The sequence below is a fragment of the Zalophus californianus genome, chromosome 1 (genome assembly GCF_009762305.2).
Source record: "Zalophus californianus isolate mZalCal1 chromosome 1, mZalCal1.pri.v2, whole genome shotgun sequence".
Lineage (NCBI taxonomy): Eukaryota > Metazoa > Chordata > Mammalia > Carnivora > Otariidae > Zalophus > Zalophus californianus.
Window position 1 is genome coordinate 150,070,336 of NC_045595.1, and position 21,853 is coordinate 150,092,188.

A 21,853-nucleotide genomic window follows, 5' to 3' on the forward strand; every position below is an offset into this window, starting at 1 on the left:
TGCCTTAGCATCCTCATGATATTGCAGCTGGCTTCCCCCAGACTGGGCAAGGAAGAAGCTGTAATGCCTTTTATGACCCAGTCTTGGAGGTAACACACTGTAACTTCTGCTGTTCTGTTCATTAGAAGTGAGTCATTAAGTTCAGCCTTCACTTAAGGGTCATGGATTTAAGCTTCCCCCTTTTGAAGAGAGGAGGGTCAGAGAATTTGGGGACATATATTAAAATCACCACACATACTCCACGACCAAACAATTTTACCAGGAGTTACTGAAGCAAAAATAGGTGAGTGTATGGATCTCCAACATTTACAACAATGTTTATAGCATCATTATTCATAATAGCCAAATAGTAGAAACAAAATGCTTATCAACAATACAATAGATACATAAATTGTGCTATATTCTAACAATATAATACTATTCATAAATAAAAATTAACAAACTTATGATACATGCAAAGCCACAGATGAACCTTGCTAATACTAATATTGAGCAAAAGAGACAAACTCCAAAAATGTGTACTACATTACTTTCTTGATATAAATGTTAAAAGAGGCAAAACCAAACTATACTGTAAGAAGTCAAGATGGTGGTTACCTTTGGGGAGGAGAAGGGAGGGAATGATTAAGAGGAGTTTTGAGGAGATGCTTCTGAAATCACCATTTCATTACTGATCTATAACATGCCCAGAGGGGTAGCTGCAAAGATATGTTTACATTGTTATAGTTCATGGAGCCATAACTCTGATTTGTGCAGATTTCAGAATTGTCTTACACTTCAAATGTGGAAAATTTTTAAAAAGATGCCAAAGAAAGAAAGTATTCTTCAAGTAAAAACAAAACATGTCTGTTTTGTTTGGTATGCAAGTAGCCAGTTTGTAATATCTGCTTTAGACCAGGATGGTAACTATGATCTTCAGTAGGCCTCAAAGCATATGGGTTATGTTAGACTTTGATGGTAGCATAAATCTATTCCTATAGAATTTAGAATCGTCAAATGTTCATTATGGAAAAGCCCTTCTGGATCAGTTAATCCAGTGATTTTTCAAACCAACCTCTCTGGCAGAGGCAACCCCTTAGGTACTCCACAGACTGCAAGTGCTTCTCAGAACACAGTGTAAAAACCACTCATCTAGCCTAATGCCCTTGTGTTACAAATAAAGAAACCGAGGCTTAGAGAGACTGTTATTTGTGTAGAGTTAAACAGCTGCTTGGTGGTAATGTCCTGAGATTCACTCCCACGTGAAGGTACCATGAGTCTGTCTTGCTGCCCTGGAGAAGAAACCCGAAAAGGGAAAAGTTACATATCTCAGGACCTTGGTCTTTGGAGTAGAAACTCTCCAATTCTGTCATTCAAGGTGGTGGCAAAGCAGAATTATCAAAGATAAGCTGAGATAAGAAATGTGTTGGAAATTATTCTGTTTAGGGACTGCCCTGGGGAATGCCCTATTTGCTAACAAGATGTGGGGCATTCTCTCATCTAGCTCACCCTTCAACTAGCTTCTCAACTCTGGCTGTACATTAGAACCACCTGGGAACTTTTGAAAAATACTGCGTTCTGGGTCTCCCCACAGACTAATTGAATCAGATTCTCCGGAGTGGGCTGGAAAGAACTGGATATTCTGACCCCTATTGAGCTTTACTGAGCTGTGTATTGACAGAGCTCATCATCTCAGAGAAGCTCTGAATCTAAACAACAAATTGGGCCTTGCCACAAGATGAAAAAACACTAGAGAGAGAGAAAAATTCCTCTGGTGGTAGCAAAACTCTAGGCTGCCTACCTTCATTATTATGAGAACTTGGACCTCTTCTCTGTGGCTCCAGCCTTGGGAAAGCAGCCCCCCATTTGTCCCTAGTTTTTCTCCTTATAATAAAATATTGGGAACACCAGATTCTTAGGCCTTGTGTGAAAAGTGCAATTAAAGTACCTTCGTTTCATGCATGGCTTTGGGCAGAACATGGAGTCTACGCTTCTGCTTAGAATGGGTAGAGTCCATTCTCTGAGAAAGATTACCCTTAGAGATGCATTAGTTCTGTATTCCTCTGTCCAGTCAAGGGACATCTTCCTAATCCGCGTCCTTCTCACCTTTTTAGAATGCTAAAAGTGGAAAGGACCAAAGGGGTTATTTCACCCAGTTTCTCATTTGATAAAAACATTCTTGGCCATAAGTGACTTACTCAAAGTCACACTGGATGTCAGTGGAAATGTCATGGCACAAATACACATGGTCTGATTCTGTACCCAGTGCTCACTCTTTTTTATCTTAAAAGTATTTTTAATTACAAAATATGCCAAAGATAGAGAAAAGCATATAAAATTTAACTGATTTTACATTTTTAGCATATTGGTTTCAGATATTTAAAAATAAAATGTTACAGATTCAGCTGAAGTCCCTCCTAACCCACACCTCTCTTCCCTCCCTCTCCCAAGTAACAGCACTCAAAGACTGGTGAATCCTATCCCCTGGAATGTTTGTTATACTTTGTTCTACATATATATGAATCTTCCATAATACTATATGATATTGTTTTTTGTCTTAACATTTGACAAAATACTGTAAATAGTATCTTGCGACTTCTTCATTCATATATTATATTTTTAATATTCATCCATGGTATAGATTTAGTTAATTCATTTTAACAGTGGCATTTTATTGCATTTCATTGATAAACCCCATTTTATTTACTTATTCCCCTCTGATGGAAAGTTGTTTCCAGGTTTTATACAAATTGTTTCACAGCCAACATCCTTGACACGTATCTCTGCATACAAGAGTGAGAATTTCTATAGATTGGAGACCTAGAAGGGAAATCACAAGGTTCTGGATATATGCACCTTCAACGTTATGATATTTTCTCAAATTGTTCTCCAAAGTAGTTGAACCAATTTACACTTTTCACATCTTTACCAATACTTGGTTTACTCAGACTTTTACATTTTAACCAATTTGTCACAGGTGAAATAACATTGTTTTAAATTTACAATTTCTGATTACTAGTCAAGTTGAGCATCTTTTAATATAATTAATAGTGAATCAGATTTCCTCTTATATGCATTGGCTATTCATCTCCCTTACCATTGGGTTGCTTCCTTACTTTTTAGGAGTTTTTTTTTAAAAAATACGGTTGTTATATTTTGTTTGCCTTTTAAATGCTCAGGAAATATCTTTCTCCAGTTTGTGGTTTGTTTTTTCATTTTGTTTATTGTCTTTTGTTTACAGAACTTTTAAATTTAATATAGTCTTCTGTATCAGCCTTCCTCAATGAATTATTCTTCTTGTTTTCTGTTTAAGAAATCATTTTTTTTCTCAAGGTCATACGGGTAATCTACCATATTTTCTTCTAAAAGCTTGAAATATTTGCTTTTAACATTTAGATTTTAATCACTTTGGAATTTTGTATGTAGTATGAAGAAGAGATATCTTACCTTTTAACATAACAAACACTAATTGTCCCAGCATCACTTATTGAATAGTTTACGGTTGTCCCACTGAATCATGCCACCTCTGTTATATATCAAGTTCCCAGCCATATGGGTATCTGTTTCCAAAATCTCTTTTATGTTCTACTTGTCTGTTTGCCTATCTATGCCAGTGCCACATTGTTTTAAGTGCTCTAGCTTTATCATTTAAAGAGGCAAATTCCCCTCTTCCTTCTTATTTTTTTTCAAAAATTATCTTGGCTATTTACCACTGTATTCCATTTAATTTTAGGAATATCTTGTGAAGTTCTGGGGAGATTTTTCAGGTTTGTGTTAGAAATATTTAGAATTTATTAATTTGAAAAAAATTATTGTCTTTAGTTGTTTTTATCCATGAATATGGTACATCTTTGCATTTATTTACATCTTTGAAAACTGTTTTCATTAACTTTTTACAATTTTCTCCGTAGAGCTATTTCACATATATTGTTAGATTTATTCACTTTATAGATTTACTGCTATTACAAACATATATTTTAAAGTTATATCTTCAAAATGGATATTACTGATATATACAGATGCCAGTGACATTAACATATTGACCTTGTTTTCAGCAACCTCTCGTTAGTCCTTATATATATAGATTCTTTTCAGTAGTCCGTGTAATCATAACACTGTGAATAGCAACATCTTTATTCTTCATTTTCGGCCTTTTAATTTTCTTATTGTGCTAATTAGAAGATTCAGCATAATGTTGAATAGGAGTAGTAATAATGAACAAATTTGTTCCCAGACTCCTTTCACTAGATTCCACCACCTCCTGCTTTTAGCCCTACTCTAAGATGAACTGTATCTTGGGTTATATCCCACTGACCAAAAAGTAGGTCTCCCAGTCCCTGCTGACCCAGACCTCCCTTATCAAGCATGCAGCTCCTACCAACCTCATTCAACCAGTTGCACTTAATAAAGGTGTCCAAACATCCAGAGGAGTTTCATTTGGATACTCCACTATTCTTTCAGATACAATGTGTCTGAAATGATTCAAAACTTTTCTATATATCTGTGTTCTTTAATGGCATCACCATCCACACAGACTCAATAATCAGAAACCTATATTCTTCACTCAATTCCCACAACTAATTTACCATCAATCTTGTCAATTCCACATTCTAAGTATCTGCCAAAGTATTTTCTCTTCTCCACTCTCAACACCAGTGACTGGGAAATACTGGGCCCTCAGTATTTCCATCTTGACCACAGTAACAGTTTCCTAACTCATCTTTCCAATTTCATCTCAATTCTTGCTTACCCATTCTTCTCACTGCTGTCAAATTTATTTTCCTAATATGCAAGTCTGATCATGCCTCACACAGCTTAAAACCCTTCACAGCTTCCTCATTGTCTACTGTATGGAGTCTTAGTTCTCCAGCTGGTGATGCAAGGCCCTTTATTTACCCTGGCTCTCTAACATATTTTCCTACCACTCCTCACTTGCCCTAGCAAAACTGAAGTGCTTATAGTTCAGCTGTGCTATTCCCTGGTGCTATGATTTTTGAACATAGTCTCTCTGTTTGGATTGCTTTGGCAAAGTCTTGTTCACTTTCAGATTCAGCTCACATGTCACTTCTTTCAGGAACTATGGATAAAGAGCTCAACAATATTTATTGAGCACTACCTATATGCCAGGTACTATGCTAGATGCCAGACATACAAAATGAATAAGATGTGTTCCAAATGTTGTGGCATCAGTTACTTTCATTTTTTGCCTCCCTTTAGGTTTAACTGCCTGGAGCAGCATTTTTACTTACATGCTTATTTTCTTTCTTTCATTCTCTTTTAAAAAAATATTTTATTTATTTATTTGACAGAGAGAGAGAGAGAGAGTATAAGCAGGGGGAGTGGTAGGCAGAGGGAGAGGGAGAAGCAGACTCCCGGCTCAGCAGGGAGCCCGATGTGGGGCTCGATCCCAGGACCCTGGGATCATGGCCTGAGCTGAAGGCAGAGGCTTAACTGACTGAGCCACCCAGGTGCCCCTCTCTCTTTCACTCTTGATAAATACACAGTTAGATGTACAAATATCACACTATTCTTAAGAAGAGATGCACATGCATATATAGACACAGTATTCAGTAATATTTATGACAGTTTTAACTAGAAAGTGTGGTTATAAATGATGAAACCATAATCTCTGTACTTTGTGGTTAGACTCTGGACCAGTGAACACAAAGAAATAGAGTATGGCTAGGGTAGTAATAAAGGGTATGTCCTCTGAAGGCAGATTGCCTTAATTTGCATCTCAGCTTAGCTACTTAACAAGCTGGGTGACCCTGGGTAAGTAACTGGACCTTTGTGCCTCAAGTTCCTCAGCTGTAAAATGGGGACAATAATAATCCCTGCCTCAGTGTTGTTGGGAGAATTATTGAAGTTAATACAAAAGTGCTGAGAATAGTGCCTAGCACAATATAAGTGTTTAATAAATGGTATCTATTGTTACTTTGTATATGGAGACAGTTTCGTTTCAGTCCCTATCAGCAGGTCAAGTGATTTTTACATCTATATTGAGCAATAAAAGAACTGTTTGTTATTCTGAGCCAAATGTATATTCTTATCAAATCTTTACTGAACCAAGGGCATATGTTGGCAGAATAACTGGTCCAGGAAAGCTCACAGTAGTGGAAGAGTTTTACTTCATGGAGAGCTAAATGATCTATGTGAAGACAAACTACAGTAGAGTCAACTAGTTGTAAATTCAGACTGAGGCATACCTAGGTGAGACTGTATCGTGTAAAGCTAACAGCAGAAGGCCTGGAGTCAGACTGCTTCACTGAGGTTCATAACTCCACCACTTACTAGCTTTGTTACCTTGGGCGAGTTACTGCTTTCTACCTCAGCGGCCACATTATTATCAATGGAATTGATAATAACAGAAAAACAGTCCCTATTATATATATTGTAGAAGTGTAATGAGATAATGCATATAAGGCACTTAGAACATTGCTTGGTACAGAATATAAGTGGTGAATGAAAAAGATGCATGTAGTAGGCAGAGAAATATATAATCTATGTGTTCACTCCAAGAAATCTGTGTTCACTCCATCTACCAAGAGGTAGATGTTCAACTGAATGAGTAATCCCAAGAAAAAATAAGGCCATTTTAATTCTACTGCACTTTTTAATTCTACTTTGTAAAAGTCATATTTTGTTCCTATAGAAGCCTTCAATGTATGCCTCCAGTTATGTTGGGTTTAGACCTCCAGGACTTCCCCAAATATGTTCCATGAAACATCTGCCCTAAGATATGTGTAAGAAAAAGGGCTTTGGGGTTGAATAATGTTGAAAAATGCTATATGACTTATTTCCTTAGAAATTTCAAATGTAAGGGTGCCTGGGTAGCTAGCTCAGGTGGTTAAGAGTCTGCCTTCACCTCAGGTCATGATCTCCAGGTCCTGGGATCAAGTCCTGCATGGGGCTCCTTGCTCAGCGGGGAGCCTGCTTCTCCCTCTGCCCCTCCCCACTGCTTGTGCTCCTTCTGCCTGCCGCTCTGCTGGCTTGTGTTTTCTGTCTCTCTCTATCAAATAAATAAATAAAATCTTAAAAAAAGAAGACATTCCAAATGTATAGTAGCACTCTAAGGGCTTGAGAAATGCTGCGAAAATGTTTCATTTAGTTTAATCCAGCATTTCTTGAATTTGATCACAGAGCCTTTTTTCTATATGCTGTTTATTAACATGCCATGGAATAAACATGGAGAAATGCTGGCTTCTGATGAGTATTAAAATGACCTTTATATCAAAACAAGGGCTGAGGGCCATGGGAGGTAGGGTTGGGAAAGAGAGGGCTCATACTTTTTTAGACTGGGATTGAGAATTTGTCTAGAGTAATTTACAAATCCAGGGGCCACACAAATCCCTCAGGGTCACAAACACTCAAATACATACAGTGTTCCTGGGAGCAAAGTGTACAGTCTCTGGAGGGGGTTAGGGGAGCATCCCACACATCATATCCTGCTTCAGCTGCTGTGCTGAGATCCCACTGTGGAAGGTCTAAAGGCCCCTGAACATAACTGTACCATCTGCCTTTGGCCATGTACTGCCTGATTTTACTTCCTACTTTCTTGAAGAGAAGAGGCTACAGGAAAAACATTTAAAGTGGAGAGGCCCAATTGGGGAACTAGAGGCCAGACTCAGGGGGAAGAGGGGAAATTGGGAGAAGGGACTGGGTTGACCTCCAATCAGTTTCAGGACAAGGATGTTCCTCTGCGAGGAAGTGAGATGGGGGACACCAGTAGCTCTAACAAAGAGAACCCTTTACAGCAGAGCAGGTCAGGAGATATACGTAAGAGAAATAATATTGCCTTCCAAGGGCAGTGATGAGAATGGGAGCTTCCTGAGGGGCAGAAACCATGTTTAATGCATCTTTGTAATTCTTTTCTCAAGGAAAAAGATGGTGGCTAGGAGAGAGAGCACAATGAATAATCCCTAGTAAGGGAGAGGTGTATAAAATATCTTGCTATTTACACTGACCAGGGTTTAGGTGCCTTTCCGAGTTCATGTGGTTGGTTGGTTGGTTCCTGAAGGCAGGTGTGTTTTACCCCTCCCCGTGGGTTGCTACCAAGGAAGGAGAGACTGGATTATATCCTAGTTGTCCTGGTGCAAAGAGACCTAGAACCTTTGCCATTGGGAGGGCTGACTCCGTGAGGGGCTGCTGAGCTGCACTTCACGCGGGATGGAAACTAAGAACAAGGAATACATCAACACTAACAATGCCTAACTATAAGTGGTGGGAGCAGGATTTTTTCTTATCTCCAATAATTTATATTTTTCTAACTTCTCTATAATAAGCATCTATGACTTTAATATTTGTGGAAAATTAAATGTTTCTCTAGTTTATACTGTACATCTTTAGTTTCTAGAAAACCTGAGCAGACGTTATGTGCAAACTTCATGTTGGTGTGTTTTTAGTGGGGGGAAAAAGTTTTCCAAGCATATATGAGGGGATGGAAAGATAACGTAGGAAATACACCCCAGAAAGTTATATCCACGTAATTCTACAAAGAGGGGAAGAAATTTGCTAGGGATAAGTTTCCCCAAGAACTTCTGGGGGAAAAAAAAAAATGGTAACGTTCTCTAGAGGCGGGAGGGGTGTGGCAAGAGACGCAGTTCCAGCGAGACGAATTACCTGGCAGCCCGGGGAGGAGGCGCTGGCCGCTAGGCAAGGTGGCCAAGGTCCTCCGGGATGGGGGGCGGAGCAGGAAAGGGCGGGGCGCGGGGCGGGAGGCGAAGCCGCCGGCGCTCTCAGGTGGGGATGAGCCGGGGCCGTACCTGCTCGGCGACCGCGGCCAGTCCTCCGCTCGCCTGGCGCCGAGAGAGGGGAAGGCGGAGGGATTCCTCGGAGAAGTGGCGCGTCCTGGGGCGGCCGCTGCTGAAGAGAGACGCAGTGCCCCCCGAGCCCCTGAGCTGGCAGGGGCCAGAGAGCGGCCGGCATGGGCCTTGAGCTGCCTGCGCCTTGGCTGCTGCTCTTCACCGGGCTCCCAGCAGGTGAGCCTTGGGAAAAAGTTGGGTCTCCCCCTGGGCCCAGGGAGACAGGAAGCCATTGTTGCCTGGCCTTGCAGAACTGGTCACAGGCAGGCCAGTGGAGGCCTGGGCCGCGCTCTGGTAGCTCTTGGCACAGGCTCGAGTTTCTGCCTGTGGGAGGGAACCTGTTGTTTTCCTCTTTTCTTAGCCCCGGCCCTTCCCAAACAGGTGCAACTAAGGAAGAAACCCAGAGCCTCTGGGCCTCCCTCCTGCAGTCTTTAGGCACTTCTTGGTCTCGAAAGCTGCACTGATAAACGTGGAAGCACAACTCTTTTGATCCCTCATTACCTTGCCCTTTCATCTGATGCTTGCTTTTAGGTTTTCAATATGGTGACGGAAATGCATTTATGTCGCTCCTGGGAGGTTATAACGCGTCCTCAGTATCATGGGATGTTCGAAATGATTCAGAACCTATTTTACAGGACTGAACCATGTGTCTCTTTGCTCATCATGTTCAGTGTCGTCTTTTTCTACTTTCTTTGTATCCACCCACTTTCCTAACTTTATCCCTTGCTCAGTTCTCTCCCCATCAGGTGCCCCACCCCCCCCCGTCCCCTCCCCTCTCTTAACCCTCCCACCCTGTCTGCTTTGGAAAGCATGGTTTTTGTGTCTCAGTGTATCTCTTGTAAATGTGACAGGAGTGTGTATCTGCAGGAGTAAAATCAGGAAAGGACAGCTGAGTGACTGACTGTGCAGGGCTTGCAGCCCCTTTCAGTTACGATGTAGTGCCACCTTGCAAACAGAACGGTGTGAGTTCCCTTGGAAATTCTGTCCTGTTGTCTTTTTTTTTTAAGGTTTTTTGTTGTTGTTGTTAAGATTTCATTTATTTATTTGACAGAGAGAGACACAGCGAGAGAGGGAACACAAGCAGGGGGAGTGGGAGAGGGAGAAGCAGGCTTCCCGCCGAGCAGGGAGCCCGATGCGGGGCTCAATCCCAGGACCCTGGGATCATGACCTGAGCCAAAGGCAGACGCTTTAACGACTGGGCTACCCAGGCACCCCATGTCCTGTTGTCTTTCATTTCACCATTCCCCACCCCTTCTTTTAGGAATAACTGCTCTCTTACCTCGAAGTTGTCAGAGGGAAGTCTGCTCAGTTTGCTCACAGACCAATGTGAGTCTTGTATTTTTCTGAGGGAAAAGATGTAATATGAAGTTGTGGGCAGAATTTCATTTTTACCAACTTGATAGAACATGAAAACCCCACGGATGTAACTAAATCTCATTCAGACAAGATTCTACAGTAGCTTAAGCTTAATGCTGAGAATAAAAAAGGCGGAGAATTGCAAAAGGGTGAGAAAACTGGAAAATCAGTATTCCTAAGATCCTCTGGCTCATGCCATTTTCTGGGGGCTCTGTGTCCCATCAGTTATCTGAAACTGACAAGGGTAGATATTGGACACATGATACACAAGGAAATGGACTAAACCTCACCTATTGAAGTGCCCGAAATTCCACCAGAGCAGTTACCTGCTTAGACTGTGACGGCAAAATCCTAAACATCCCAGCTTCTCACAGTCCTCTCTCCTTTGCCTTATTTGTTTAGCTCAAATTCCACAGCAGCTAGGGATTTCTGAAGCTACTTGAGCTGCCTTTTCAAGAAAATGGTGGTCTACTCCCACCTCTGCCTCCTAGCACCTCATCCCCAGATTAGGACTTTGTAGCCAGCCGCCATCCAGGTCAATAGAATAAGAAAGGAAGCCTTACAGACAAAAATCTTATTAGGATATAAACCCTAATCCTTAAATCATCAGCATAATGTTTTAAAATCTATTTGATTTTTATGAGGAATATTGAACACCGAACATTTTTCAAATACAGTGATTATGACCAAAGGGTATAATAATAAGCAGACTGCTAAATGGACAGGGACTTTTTTTTTTTAAGATTTTATTTATTTATTTGTCAGAGAGAGAGAGCAAGAGAGCACAAGCAGGGGGAGCGGCAGGCAGAGGGAGAAGCAGCTTCCTCGATGAGTAGGGATCCCGAAGCAGGACTAGATCCCGGGACCCTGGGATCATGACCTGATCCAAAGGCAGATGCTTAACTGACTGAGCCACCCAAGTGTCCCTGGACAGGGACTTTAGAAAATGAAGTTCCAACTGTTCAGGAACCAGCCATGCATTATTAGTACCAGGATGCTGAAGTGGTAAAATTATACAGACTGTCGTGTTTCCTGCCATTCTTTAACTGGAAACCTACCTGCATGACCTATTTTAGAACCAGAGAATGCTGAATTCTCTGAATACGATAAGTGAACATCTAATGTCACTTTTATTTCATAGGTGCAAAATTGACACTTCAACTCTTCAGACTCTAACATTTTGAGAGGAAATAACTACTTTAGCAGATATATTCCCCGAATGTGTGTAGGAAATGTAAAAAAAAAAAAAAAGCTGCATTCAGCTATTTAATATGCCTTTGGATTTTACATCCAGAATGGTTGTGTGACTCTGGTCAAGTTACTGAACTGCTGAAAGCCTGCAGTAAACAGGGATGATGATAGTACTTATCTCAAGGATTTTATGAGGATTAAGCAAAATGAAGATTTTTAAGGCACTTAAGATAGTGGCTGAAACACAGTGAGGGCTTAATGAATGTTAGCCATGGTGATAATGATACTCATGATTTAGACCCAAGGAGGATTTTTAGAGCTAACTTTAAAGAATCAATTTAAGTGTCTCCTCCTCCTCCTTCCCCTATGGCTAAGAAATTGCAATTAATAGTCAAATTAGATGGACTCTCAGGTTGAAATTCAGATTCTGCCTCTTACTAGCTGTGACTTTAGAGGAATTGCTTCAATTCTCTTCGTCTAGAAAACAGGTAAAATTCCTGATGAGCCCCTCACACCTTCCACCCTCCCACCCCCATAAGGCCAACTCATGTTGGGTGAGTTGAGATCAAGCACAGTGTCTACAAAATGGTCATTACTCAGGAAATATTGGGTCCCTCGCCACCGCCCCCATCTCTTTATTTTTAGACCAAACTTCCTAAAATTCTCTAAGATCAAACTGAAAATCAAGTTTCTTCTCTTACTTCCAGTATCTGCCAAAGCAGTGCTTTTCAAACATTTTTTTACAGTTCTCACTATAAAAAGAAATACAGTTTATGTTGTGACATGTACACATAGATAAGATTTATAAAACAGAAACAAAAATATGTGTACACACATGCCCATTACGATGCTGTATAAAAGAATAACAAATTGACATCATATATTATTTTAATAACATTCAAATTAGTAGAAAATAGTCCCCAAATTAACATGAAATAGAAAAATCCAGTAAGTTGATTTTCTCAAGATCTGCTGCAAATTGCATTATGAACTTTGGAAAACCCGAGAGTATGTTCGTTTTCGTCCATCACCCCATTCTCTTCTGTTTCTAAAGAAGAGTTAACCCTAGCTTCTGGTGAGCATCCAAGTTTCTGCAGTTGTGGAGTGTGGGTCATTAGTGAAATTAGGTCAGATTTGGGTACTGGCTAGCTGGTCAGTGTGACCAGAGGCCCTGAGGAAGCCTCTCAGGTCAGGGAGTCCTGGGAAGTTACCGCAGTCCCTGTGCTCTGAGCTGTGGGCAGATCACTTGTCAGAGTTTTGGTTTGTTTGTTTTTGTACTTCAGAGTATTTTTCTTTAAAAAGAAACTTTGAGCACACAAGTGATACTTACTCCTTAAAACAAAACTTTAAGATAATCTAAAGTAAGTACTTGCAGCCTTTTGCGTTATTGGCGAATAGTTCTGGTTACCTCCATCCAGCCTCAAAGTTTATTCCTGGAATGAAACTTTAGTTTTCCACTCAAATTCCAAAAAGATGTGTCTCATTGGGGCTTCTGTGAATTTTTTTAAGTTTATAGAGTGGTGTTAACTTACAGATTCACGCAGCTCTCAACTTGTATTATCATTCTAACTTACAGATTCACGCAGCTCTCAACTTGTATTATCATTCTTCGGGGAATCAGCCAGCTGACTCCTAAGGGACATGATTCTTAGAGAGCATATAGGCCAGTAATTTTCCCTTGGCGGTGAGGGTAAAGTGTGGGATCACATTGAAAACTGAATGACATCTCAATCCCCAATATAGTGGATAGGAAAATGGAGCTTCTCAGGTTGAGTGGGGTGTGGGTGGTGGATGGGAGCTGCCCACTCAGGTCCTTCCTTACCTCCATGGGGCTCCTGACGTACCTCACCAGAATCCCAGGGCTCTGCTAAACTCAAGTACAAATCACAGCCAGTCCTTGTCTGTCTTCCCCTCTGGGCCAGTTTTGCAGATAAGGAAATCTATGTCCAGGGAGGTCACGAGCCTTAGGGTGACACAATGGAGTTAGTTTGAGAGCTGAGACCAGAACCCTGGCATCCTTGCTTTTAGTCCATGGCTCTTTCCCCTGTTTCATACCGTGGAGCAAGTTTGTTTTGTCTAATTGAATCCTGGTATGCAGAAATTGAAATAGATTGCCTCTTGGATGTCTAACTAAATGCTTTTTATTAAACATCTTGCCCCAACAACGATGCCATGGAATGAGATGCTGGGTAATTAATGTACCGTCTGCCTGGGTTTCTTTCAGCCCAGTACTGTATTACATCATGTAATACAGAGATAGCGAAAGAGATAGCAAGAGAGAGCAGGAGCAGAGAGGAGAGAGAGAGAAGCAGGCTCCCCGTTGAGCAGGGAGCCTGATGCGGTGCTGGATCCCAGGATCCTGGGATCATGTCCGGAGCTGAAGGCAGACACTCAACCAACTGAGCCACCCAAGCACCCCTCATCTTTATTTCTGTAGTTTTCAATCTTTAAATCTTAGGGTAAGTTGGGGTCAGAGGAAAGCAGTTTTGACACTTTCTTCATTTCCCAAACCCTGTTAATCACCATGTTCTGTTTCTTAATCCCAGGATCTGTGCCCTCTTTTCTATTCCAGGTGATAAACCTCACACTGCCTATTTTAAGCATCTTAACCATCTCCTTGCCTTGAGGTCTGCTACTGTCTCTATCTCGTCCATGATAGGTTACCTACCTGCGTTCCCCTTTCCCACCTTCACTCTAATCCTCCAAGCACCCCTACAGGATCTCCATAGCTTGTAAGAGTGGGTTAAAGGCCTTTGTTTGGATTTCAAGGCTCACTCATTCTGGCCTCACTACTTCGGGTAGCCTTCTCCCCAGTGGTATGGGCGCGCTCTGGTACTTCCTCTCCCCTGCAGCACACTTTGTTTTTTCGTCTGACCATGCCCACAGATGGTTAACTTTATTTATTTTCTGTACTTTTAGAGTGCTTAAAATTTATTCCAGGCCGTTTAGCCTGTCTTGTGTGAATTTGTTTGCTCTTCTGGTGAGCAAATGTTTAATGCATACCACATACGAGGCATGCTGGCTAACACTAGCTGTGAGGCCTTAAACCAGTTACTTAACCCCCCTGAGGATTTTTCTCATCTATGAAATGGAGACAAAATAAGGCTTATCTCATGGGTGTTCTACAAAGATTAAATGAGATACTATGTAAGAAAGCACCCAATATCATGGCTAACAACATAGCAAGTGCTCAGTCTATATGAGTTTCCTCCCCAGGGTAGCCACACGCTTAGCACAGTATAGAGTAGCACATGTGTCCTTTGTTCAACATGGAACACATAGACATAATTCCTCCCCCACCCCAGCCCACTTCTCTTTGCCCCCTTTCCTCCTCTCCTGATTCTCTCCATCCCTTACTTTGGGTTCACACTCAACGGCCACTCCCTCTTCCACTTGATTCCTTTCATATTTGCACTGTTATCTAAGGAAATGCAACAAGTACAGATGGCAAATATACTTGGGGAGATAGCTTGCTCAGACATAAACTCTGATAGGATTAGACCTGTGTACTTTTTGTTAACCTGCTTAGTGGAGCATAGGTGCCTGGATATGTGAAAAACATTCAAGAATCGAGACCTTCTATCACGAATTAACACCAGGCCCTGCCCCTTGCCTAGAAAGACCATGCTATCCCTGCTGCCCGCCACTCCCTTCCAGGCAGGAGCCTTCATGTGTAGAGGAGGGGAAATGCCATTCAGTCCCCCGAAAACAGTTCTTAGTAAAAAAAAAAAAAATTTGTAGCTATATCCCTGTGTTATATGGATAAAATATTCTAGAAACTGTAAAACATCTTGCCCACTCTGACGTAACACAGGGAAGACAGACTGAATAAAGAAATATACAAAGATAGGCATGCGTTTGGAACACAAAGCACTTAATGGTAAAGATAATCTTCTTCCGTTGGTATGTTTTCCTTCGACTTTAATATGGGATGTAGTCCCCACGCTGCACAACGGCATCATCTTGGAAAGTACTTCATGGTAGGAAACAGAGAATCCCCTTCTCCTTCCCTTCTTCCCACGAGCTCTGATATCTCACCTGAAGTTACGTTTCCACCCTTAAATGACAGGTTTCCCTCCCTCTTTCAGAGGAGACAAACTGAATGGGTTTGCCAGGGTACAAAGTGATGCAGCTTTAAAAGCTTTTAATGCCAGTTTACATTTGTATCATTTAATTTTTTTTTTAACATATAATGTATGATTTGTTTCAGAGGTACAGGCCTGTGATTCATCCGTCTTACACAATCCACAGCGCTCACCCTAGCACATACCCTCCCCAATGTCCATCACCCAGCCACCCCATCCCTCCCACCCCCCACCACTCCAGCAACCCTCAGTTTGTTTCCTGAGATTAACAGTCTCTTGTGGTTCCTTTCTCTCTCTGGTTTCATCTTGTTTCATTTTTTCCTCCCTTCTCCTCTGATCCTCTGCCTTCTTTCTCAAAATTCCTCATGTCAGTGAGGTCATATGATAATTGTCTTTCTCCGACTGACTTACTTCGCTCAGCATAATACCCTCTAGTTCCATCCATGGTGTTGCAAATGGCAAGATTTCAGGTTTTTTTGATGGCTGCATAATAATATTTGTATCATTTTAATTCTTTCAAAATACTTTTACTTGCTGTTTTCAATTGGCCTCAGTCTCTAAGGTGGGCAAGATAAGTACGTATGATACAAATAATAGCTAATGTTTATTGGGTGGCTATTATGTTCCAGGCTCTTTGCTAAATGCTGGACCTTTATTATCTCATTTAGTCCTTACTACAACACTGTCAGGGAAGTATTTTTTTTTAAGATTTATTTATTTTTTTCTTTTATCCCCCTCCCATTTATTTATTTATTTTTAAATTCTTCATTTTAAATTCAATATAGTTAACATATACTGTATTATTAGTTTCAGGGATAGAATTCAGTGATTCATCAGTTGCATATAACACCCAGTGCTCATTACACCAAGTGCCCTCCTTAATGCCCATCACCCAGTTACCCCTTCCTATCACCCACCTCCCCTCCAGCAACCCTGTTTGTTTCCTAGAATTAAGGGTCTCTTATGGTTTGCCTCCCTCTCTACTTTCATCTTATTTTATTTTTCCTTCCCTTTCCCTATGTTCATCTGTTTTGTTTCTTAAGTTCCACATATGAATGAAATCATATGATATTTGTCTTTCTCTGACTTATTTTGCTTTGCATAATGTACTCTAGCTCCATCTACATCGTTGCAAATGGCAAGATTTCATTCTTTTGGATGGTGGAGTAATATTCCACTACACACATACACACACTTGGATGGTGGAGTAATATTCCACTACACACACACACACACACACACACACACACACACACACACACACACACACACACACACACACATGCCCCCTACATCTTCCTTATCCATTCATCTGTCAGTGGACATCTGGACTCTTTCCATAGTTTGGCTCTTGTGGATATACACACTGAAAGATTTATTTACTTTAGAGAGAGAGCGAGCACGTGCACACATGCGTGTGGTGGGGGAAGGGGCAGAGGGAGAGGGAGACAAGCAGATTTCCCGCTGAACAGGGAGCCCGATGAGGGCTGGATCCCAGAACCCTGAGATCATGACCTGAGCCAAAATCAAGAGTCGGACACTTCACTGAGCCACCCAGACACACCTATCAGGGAAATATTATTACCATTCCACTTTTGTATATAAAGAGGCAACTGTAGTTTGGAAATAACTTGTCAGGTCTTTTAACTGGTGGGGGAGTGGAGACAGAATCTGAACTTAGGAAGTCAGTCTCCAGAATTAAAGTTTTGAAAAGAAAATGATAGAGATATTTAGGAAATAAGATGGCAGTTAGCTGAAGGGAAGGAGATGCCACAGGATGAAGGAAACGTAAGAATAGAAAGAGGGGCACCTGGGTCGCTCAGTCGGTTAAGTATCAGACTCTTGATGTCAGTTCAGGTCATGATCTCAGGGTTGTGAGATTGAGCCCCGAGCTTTAAGATTGTCTTTCTCCTTCTCCCTCTGCCGCTCCCCCGCCTCAAAAAATAATAGAAAGGAAAGATAAGAATTTGAAGACAGTTTAAAGAGCACAGATCCAAAAGGACCTTTTGGAATCTGTTCCTCTTTTCAGCTCACATTCTGTTGTTCTTAGTCTCTCCTTGAAAACTTTACCTGCCTAATCGTGCGCATGCACAATGTGGTTGGTTTTACCGAGAAGTCCAGGGCTAAAGGGCAAGAAGGATGGGAGGCTTTTGCCTTTGAGATGGGCTGGCCTCCTCCCAATCTGGAAACTCCTCCTGCTTTGTGAGTCTAGCACCAGACTTCCACTTTGAAAGTCAGGCTTGCCTGCGTGGGAGAGATCATGTTTACCCAAACGTGCAAAACCAAAACTCCAGCAAAACCATATTCTGAAGCTGGGAGGGCTTGGCTTATTATAGTCTCTAAACCTTTGCCCATGTATATGAGTAGGACTGTTCCCACCCCCAGGGGTTTTGTGAGGTTTAGAGACAGGGTGTGTATATCACCTGGCACACAGTAGATACTGAGATTCAGAGCAACAGCTGAGCTAAGGGGAGAGAGGTTTGCTGGTTGCTCGGTACTTTTTGTCCTGGGACTCTTCCCTGCTCTTCTTGTGGAAGGCCAGGGGTGAAGGTCTGAGAGCTGGGCAGGTTGCTGTGGGGCCAGCAGACCCCTGGAGAACGTGTGAGTAAGCTCAGTAGGGTCAAAATCATGGGAACCTGACATATTTCGAGGCTTGGAATTCACCGAAGGGATGAAATCAAAGAGAAGGATGAAAGAATAGCACCCAGGTTGCAAAGCCAGTGCTGGCGTTGGTAAAGGTGAGTCGTGTCACTGCAGGGGTGTATTGGCCATAATAAAGGCATTCGTGGAGGGGTTGCTAAGGGAGGACTTGGTGATGAAGGTGACCATCCTTGTCCCCATTCCCCTCGCTCAGAGTGTCAGATTCAGCAATCTTCAAAGCTCCCCCCGGAGCAACTCCTAGCTCCAACCACATTCCTTTCTCTGACTCCCAGCAAACTTGCCCTCCCACCTCTACACAAATAATGTTAACTAGCGCCCTTTGAATAAATTGCTATTTATGTCGAACTGCCGTTCAGCAAAATGAAGAACATGTAGGTTGTTAATCACAGTACCAGAGTGACTGATGCCAGTTGTCGCCTGGCTCTCCACTCCGATTGTTTGCAGGCTAATGAGTACCAAACATTTTCTTTTATTTAGAGAATAACTGGGCAGAGTGGCGAGAGCACTGCTCAGGGGTGGAATCTTGACTCTGACCTCCTTAGAAAATGAATAACCACAGACAAGCCACTCATCTTTTCCAGTCTCAGATTTGTGGTGTGCAAAATGGCCGATTGTCTACTCCCAGGGGTCATATTTAGTGTGTAAAAGACAATATTTGAAAGTATGGTGTGAATATAGGATTTTGTTTAGACCATAAATAGGTGTTTTAATCTCTATTCTAATCCATATATTTGCTGAGCAGAATAAGCCAGTGTTGACATTGCCATCCTTGTCATTGTCAAAAGCTTACCTGCAGTGACTTCTCTTCAGTTAAAGCTATGTTGGGCGGAAGCTCCAAGGTCTGTTTCAGGTCAGTTCTGGAAAAAAGCAAGGGGGATGGTGAGAGTGGAGAGGCAAAAATAATAAAGCAGATTACAAAACAATCCACGTTAAGCTTGAGATGCTAGTCACCGGCTCTTCCATTCTGATTGGACTAATTTCCAGGAATCTTATAGTGGGCAGAGACACAGTTTCCCCTCCCCCCCCCCAAACTACTCAAGGCTCATTTTCAAAATGATGATCTTTACAACTGGATGAGGAAGTCAACAGTCTTCCTTAAAAAAAAAATCTTTACCCTATTACTCTACAGAAAAGTCTTCAGTGATTACCCATTAACTAGAAATAGATGCTTCAGTGAGATTTAAGCTCCACCCGGTCTCCCCACCCCCAGTCACTACCACCGGTCCTTCCTTATTGATCCCTCTGTTTCCCATAAAGCCAGGGGTTGGTTCCTTCCAGGCTCCCCAAGTAACTGCCCCTTCCTGATAAGGGCTGAATCTGTCTCTTTTCTTCTTTCTTGAAACTATGAGTTTCTCTGCCTTCTTCCTATTTTTCATGTGTAATCTTAATCCTACTTCAGTGTTAGGGCCCAGCTTATATTTCTTTTTTCATGAAGTTTTCCCCACCCACAGGTCTCCCCCGTATTTCTGCAGACCCTCTCTCTCTTCAGCATGCCTGCCACAGGCACATCCTCATTTCAGCCCGGAGACAGTTTGGGTCATTTCTGGGGGCAAGGACCTGTCCTGAGCAGCGCCCTGATCTTTCTCTGTGGACGTGAGAAAAGTGGGTGCATGTGCTCATCATAATCACAGCTTACTGTCTTATGAGGGCTGTGTCCTGAAGATGAGGCAGGATCCAGAACCATGTGGCTGTGGCCTTCGAGCCAGGCCCACCCAGCTATTTTGTAAAGGGTGAGGGTGGCGGCTGAATTTTTGTGTTGGTGAGTGTATCTCAGTCAAAATGAGGCTGTTCCACCTGAGAACTCCCTTGGAGAGAACCCCCGCTTGAACCCCTTTCTTTTTGGCCTTCATCATAGAGGAAAGGAGGAAGGAAAGAGACTCAGACTCAGACCCTGACACTAACACAACAGCGTACGTACCAGGCACCATGCCAATTGCCAGAAGTGAATGATCTCATTACATCCTTTCACGGACCTGATGAGGTTAGTAGTATCATAATCTGCAGTCCTAGCTGGGAGAAAAGAAAAAAAAAACAACAACTCAGTAAATAGCTTGTACAACGTCCAAATAAATAGTGAAGTTTTATTTGAACCCAGTTGTATCAGCGTCCAAAGCCTGTTTGTCCACACCGGTGGTTCTCAAAGCATGGTACCCAGAGCAGTTAGTATCACCTTCTCCTGGAAACTTGTAGAAATGTTAAGTTCTTGGGCCCCACCCAAGTCCTCCTGAATCAGAAACTCCTTCTGAAAGTGATCTGGGCCATTACAAGTCCTCTTGGTGGCGCATGCTCCAGTTTGAGTACTATTATTCTACGCTAAACTTCCCATGAGAAGATCCCCTGTAACTTGGCCTAAAGACCATCTTGACATAGGAACATTCTAAGGTGTTGGTTATGTGTGGACCTCTGACTATGCCAAAGTGCCACCTGACTTTCTGTGCCACTAGGTTCCTCATCAAGGCAGACCTGGAGCTGTGTGTTTGTAGCTTTGGAGGCTAGGGAGAAGGAGCCTTAAAAAAGAGAAGAAAAATTCTTAATTTCTTCAAGTCTTTTTTTTTTAAAGATTTTATTCATTTATTTGAGAGAGAGAGAGAGAGAGCATGAGACGGGGAAGGGTCAGAGGGAGAAGCAGACTCTGTGCTGAGCAGGGAGCCTGACGTGGGGCTCGATCTTGGGACTCCAGGATCACGACCTGAGCTGAAGGCAGTCGCTCAACCAACTGAGCCACCCAGGCACCCTCAAGTCTTTCTTAATAAAATTTGTCACAGTCTGATCATTTTTATTTATTTTATGCTCATGTTGACCACCTGTACTGCCAGTTTCTACTGTTAATGGATTCTTGGTCATTCATTCCATTATTTATTCAACAAACATTTGTTGGGTGCCAAGGAGGTGACAAGTACAGTGTGAGGTTGTGCTTTAACGGTGAGTCAGAGACAGACTCGGCCAGCTTTCTCAGAGCCTGCAGTTAACTGGCCATCACCAAGGCATGTGAAATGTCCTGCCTCGGGGAAGAGGCACTTTGGGAAAACACGGGAGACCCCTCTCCCAGATTTGCAGTCAGAGAAGGCTTCTGGAGGAGGTGAGGGTGCTGCTGAAGACCTAAGGAATACATAGTAATTAGCCTCATGAAGGGAAGAGAGTGGTGGCTGGTGCTCCGGGAGAGTGCTCCAGCCAAGAGGCCCACACGTGGGAAGACCTGGAGAAGATGGTGATCCTGCCAAGGGAAGGAATGGAGCAAGTTCAGGGTGGCTGACACCCTGAGTGTGAGGTGGGCCTATAAGGGAGATGAGGCAGCAGAGAAAGGCTGAAGGCAGACCTGATTGGCCTCGTAGGCCTGTTGAACTTCCCTGAAGAAGTGGGGAAACATTTTAAAAGAAAGTAACATGAAAAAATATATACGTGTATTGGCAAGCTCACTATATGACCTTCTTTTTCCTTTCCCCCTTTTAATTTTACTTATTTTTTTAAATTTAATTTAATTTTATTGTTATGTTAGTCACCATACAATACATCATTAGTTTTTGATGTGGTGATCCACGATCCATTGTTTTCGTATAACACCCAGTGCTCCATGCAGTACGTGCCCTCCTTACTACCCATCACCTGGCTAACCCATCCCCCCACCCCCTCCCCTCTGAAACCCTCAGTTTCTTTCTCAGAGTCTATAGTCTCTCACGGTTCATCTCTCTCTCCGATTCCCCCCCCTTCATTTTTCCCTTCCTTCTCCTAATGTCCTCCCTGCTATTCCTTAGGTTCCACAAATAAGTGAAACCATAGGAT

General features: G+C 42.3%; 1 protein-coding gene across 3 annotated transcripts in view; it reads left to right on the forward strand.

The window, feature by feature from the left end:
• Positions 1-8,691: 8,691 nt before the first annotated feature.
• The window catches only part of ILDR1 (immunoglobulin like domain containing receptor 1), a 31,951-nt gene continuing 18,789 nt past the window's right edge, over positions 8,692-21,853 (forward strand). For all 3 annotated transcript variants that reach the window (XM_027587242.1, XM_027587243.1, XM_027587244.1), the window contains exon 1: positions 8,692-8,957. In XM_027587242.1, the coding sequence (XP_027443043.1) occupies positions 8,903-8,957 (55 nt within the window). In that variant the 5' untranslated portion in view covers positions 8,692-8,902. The remainder of the gene's footprint in view (positions 8,958-21,853) is intronic.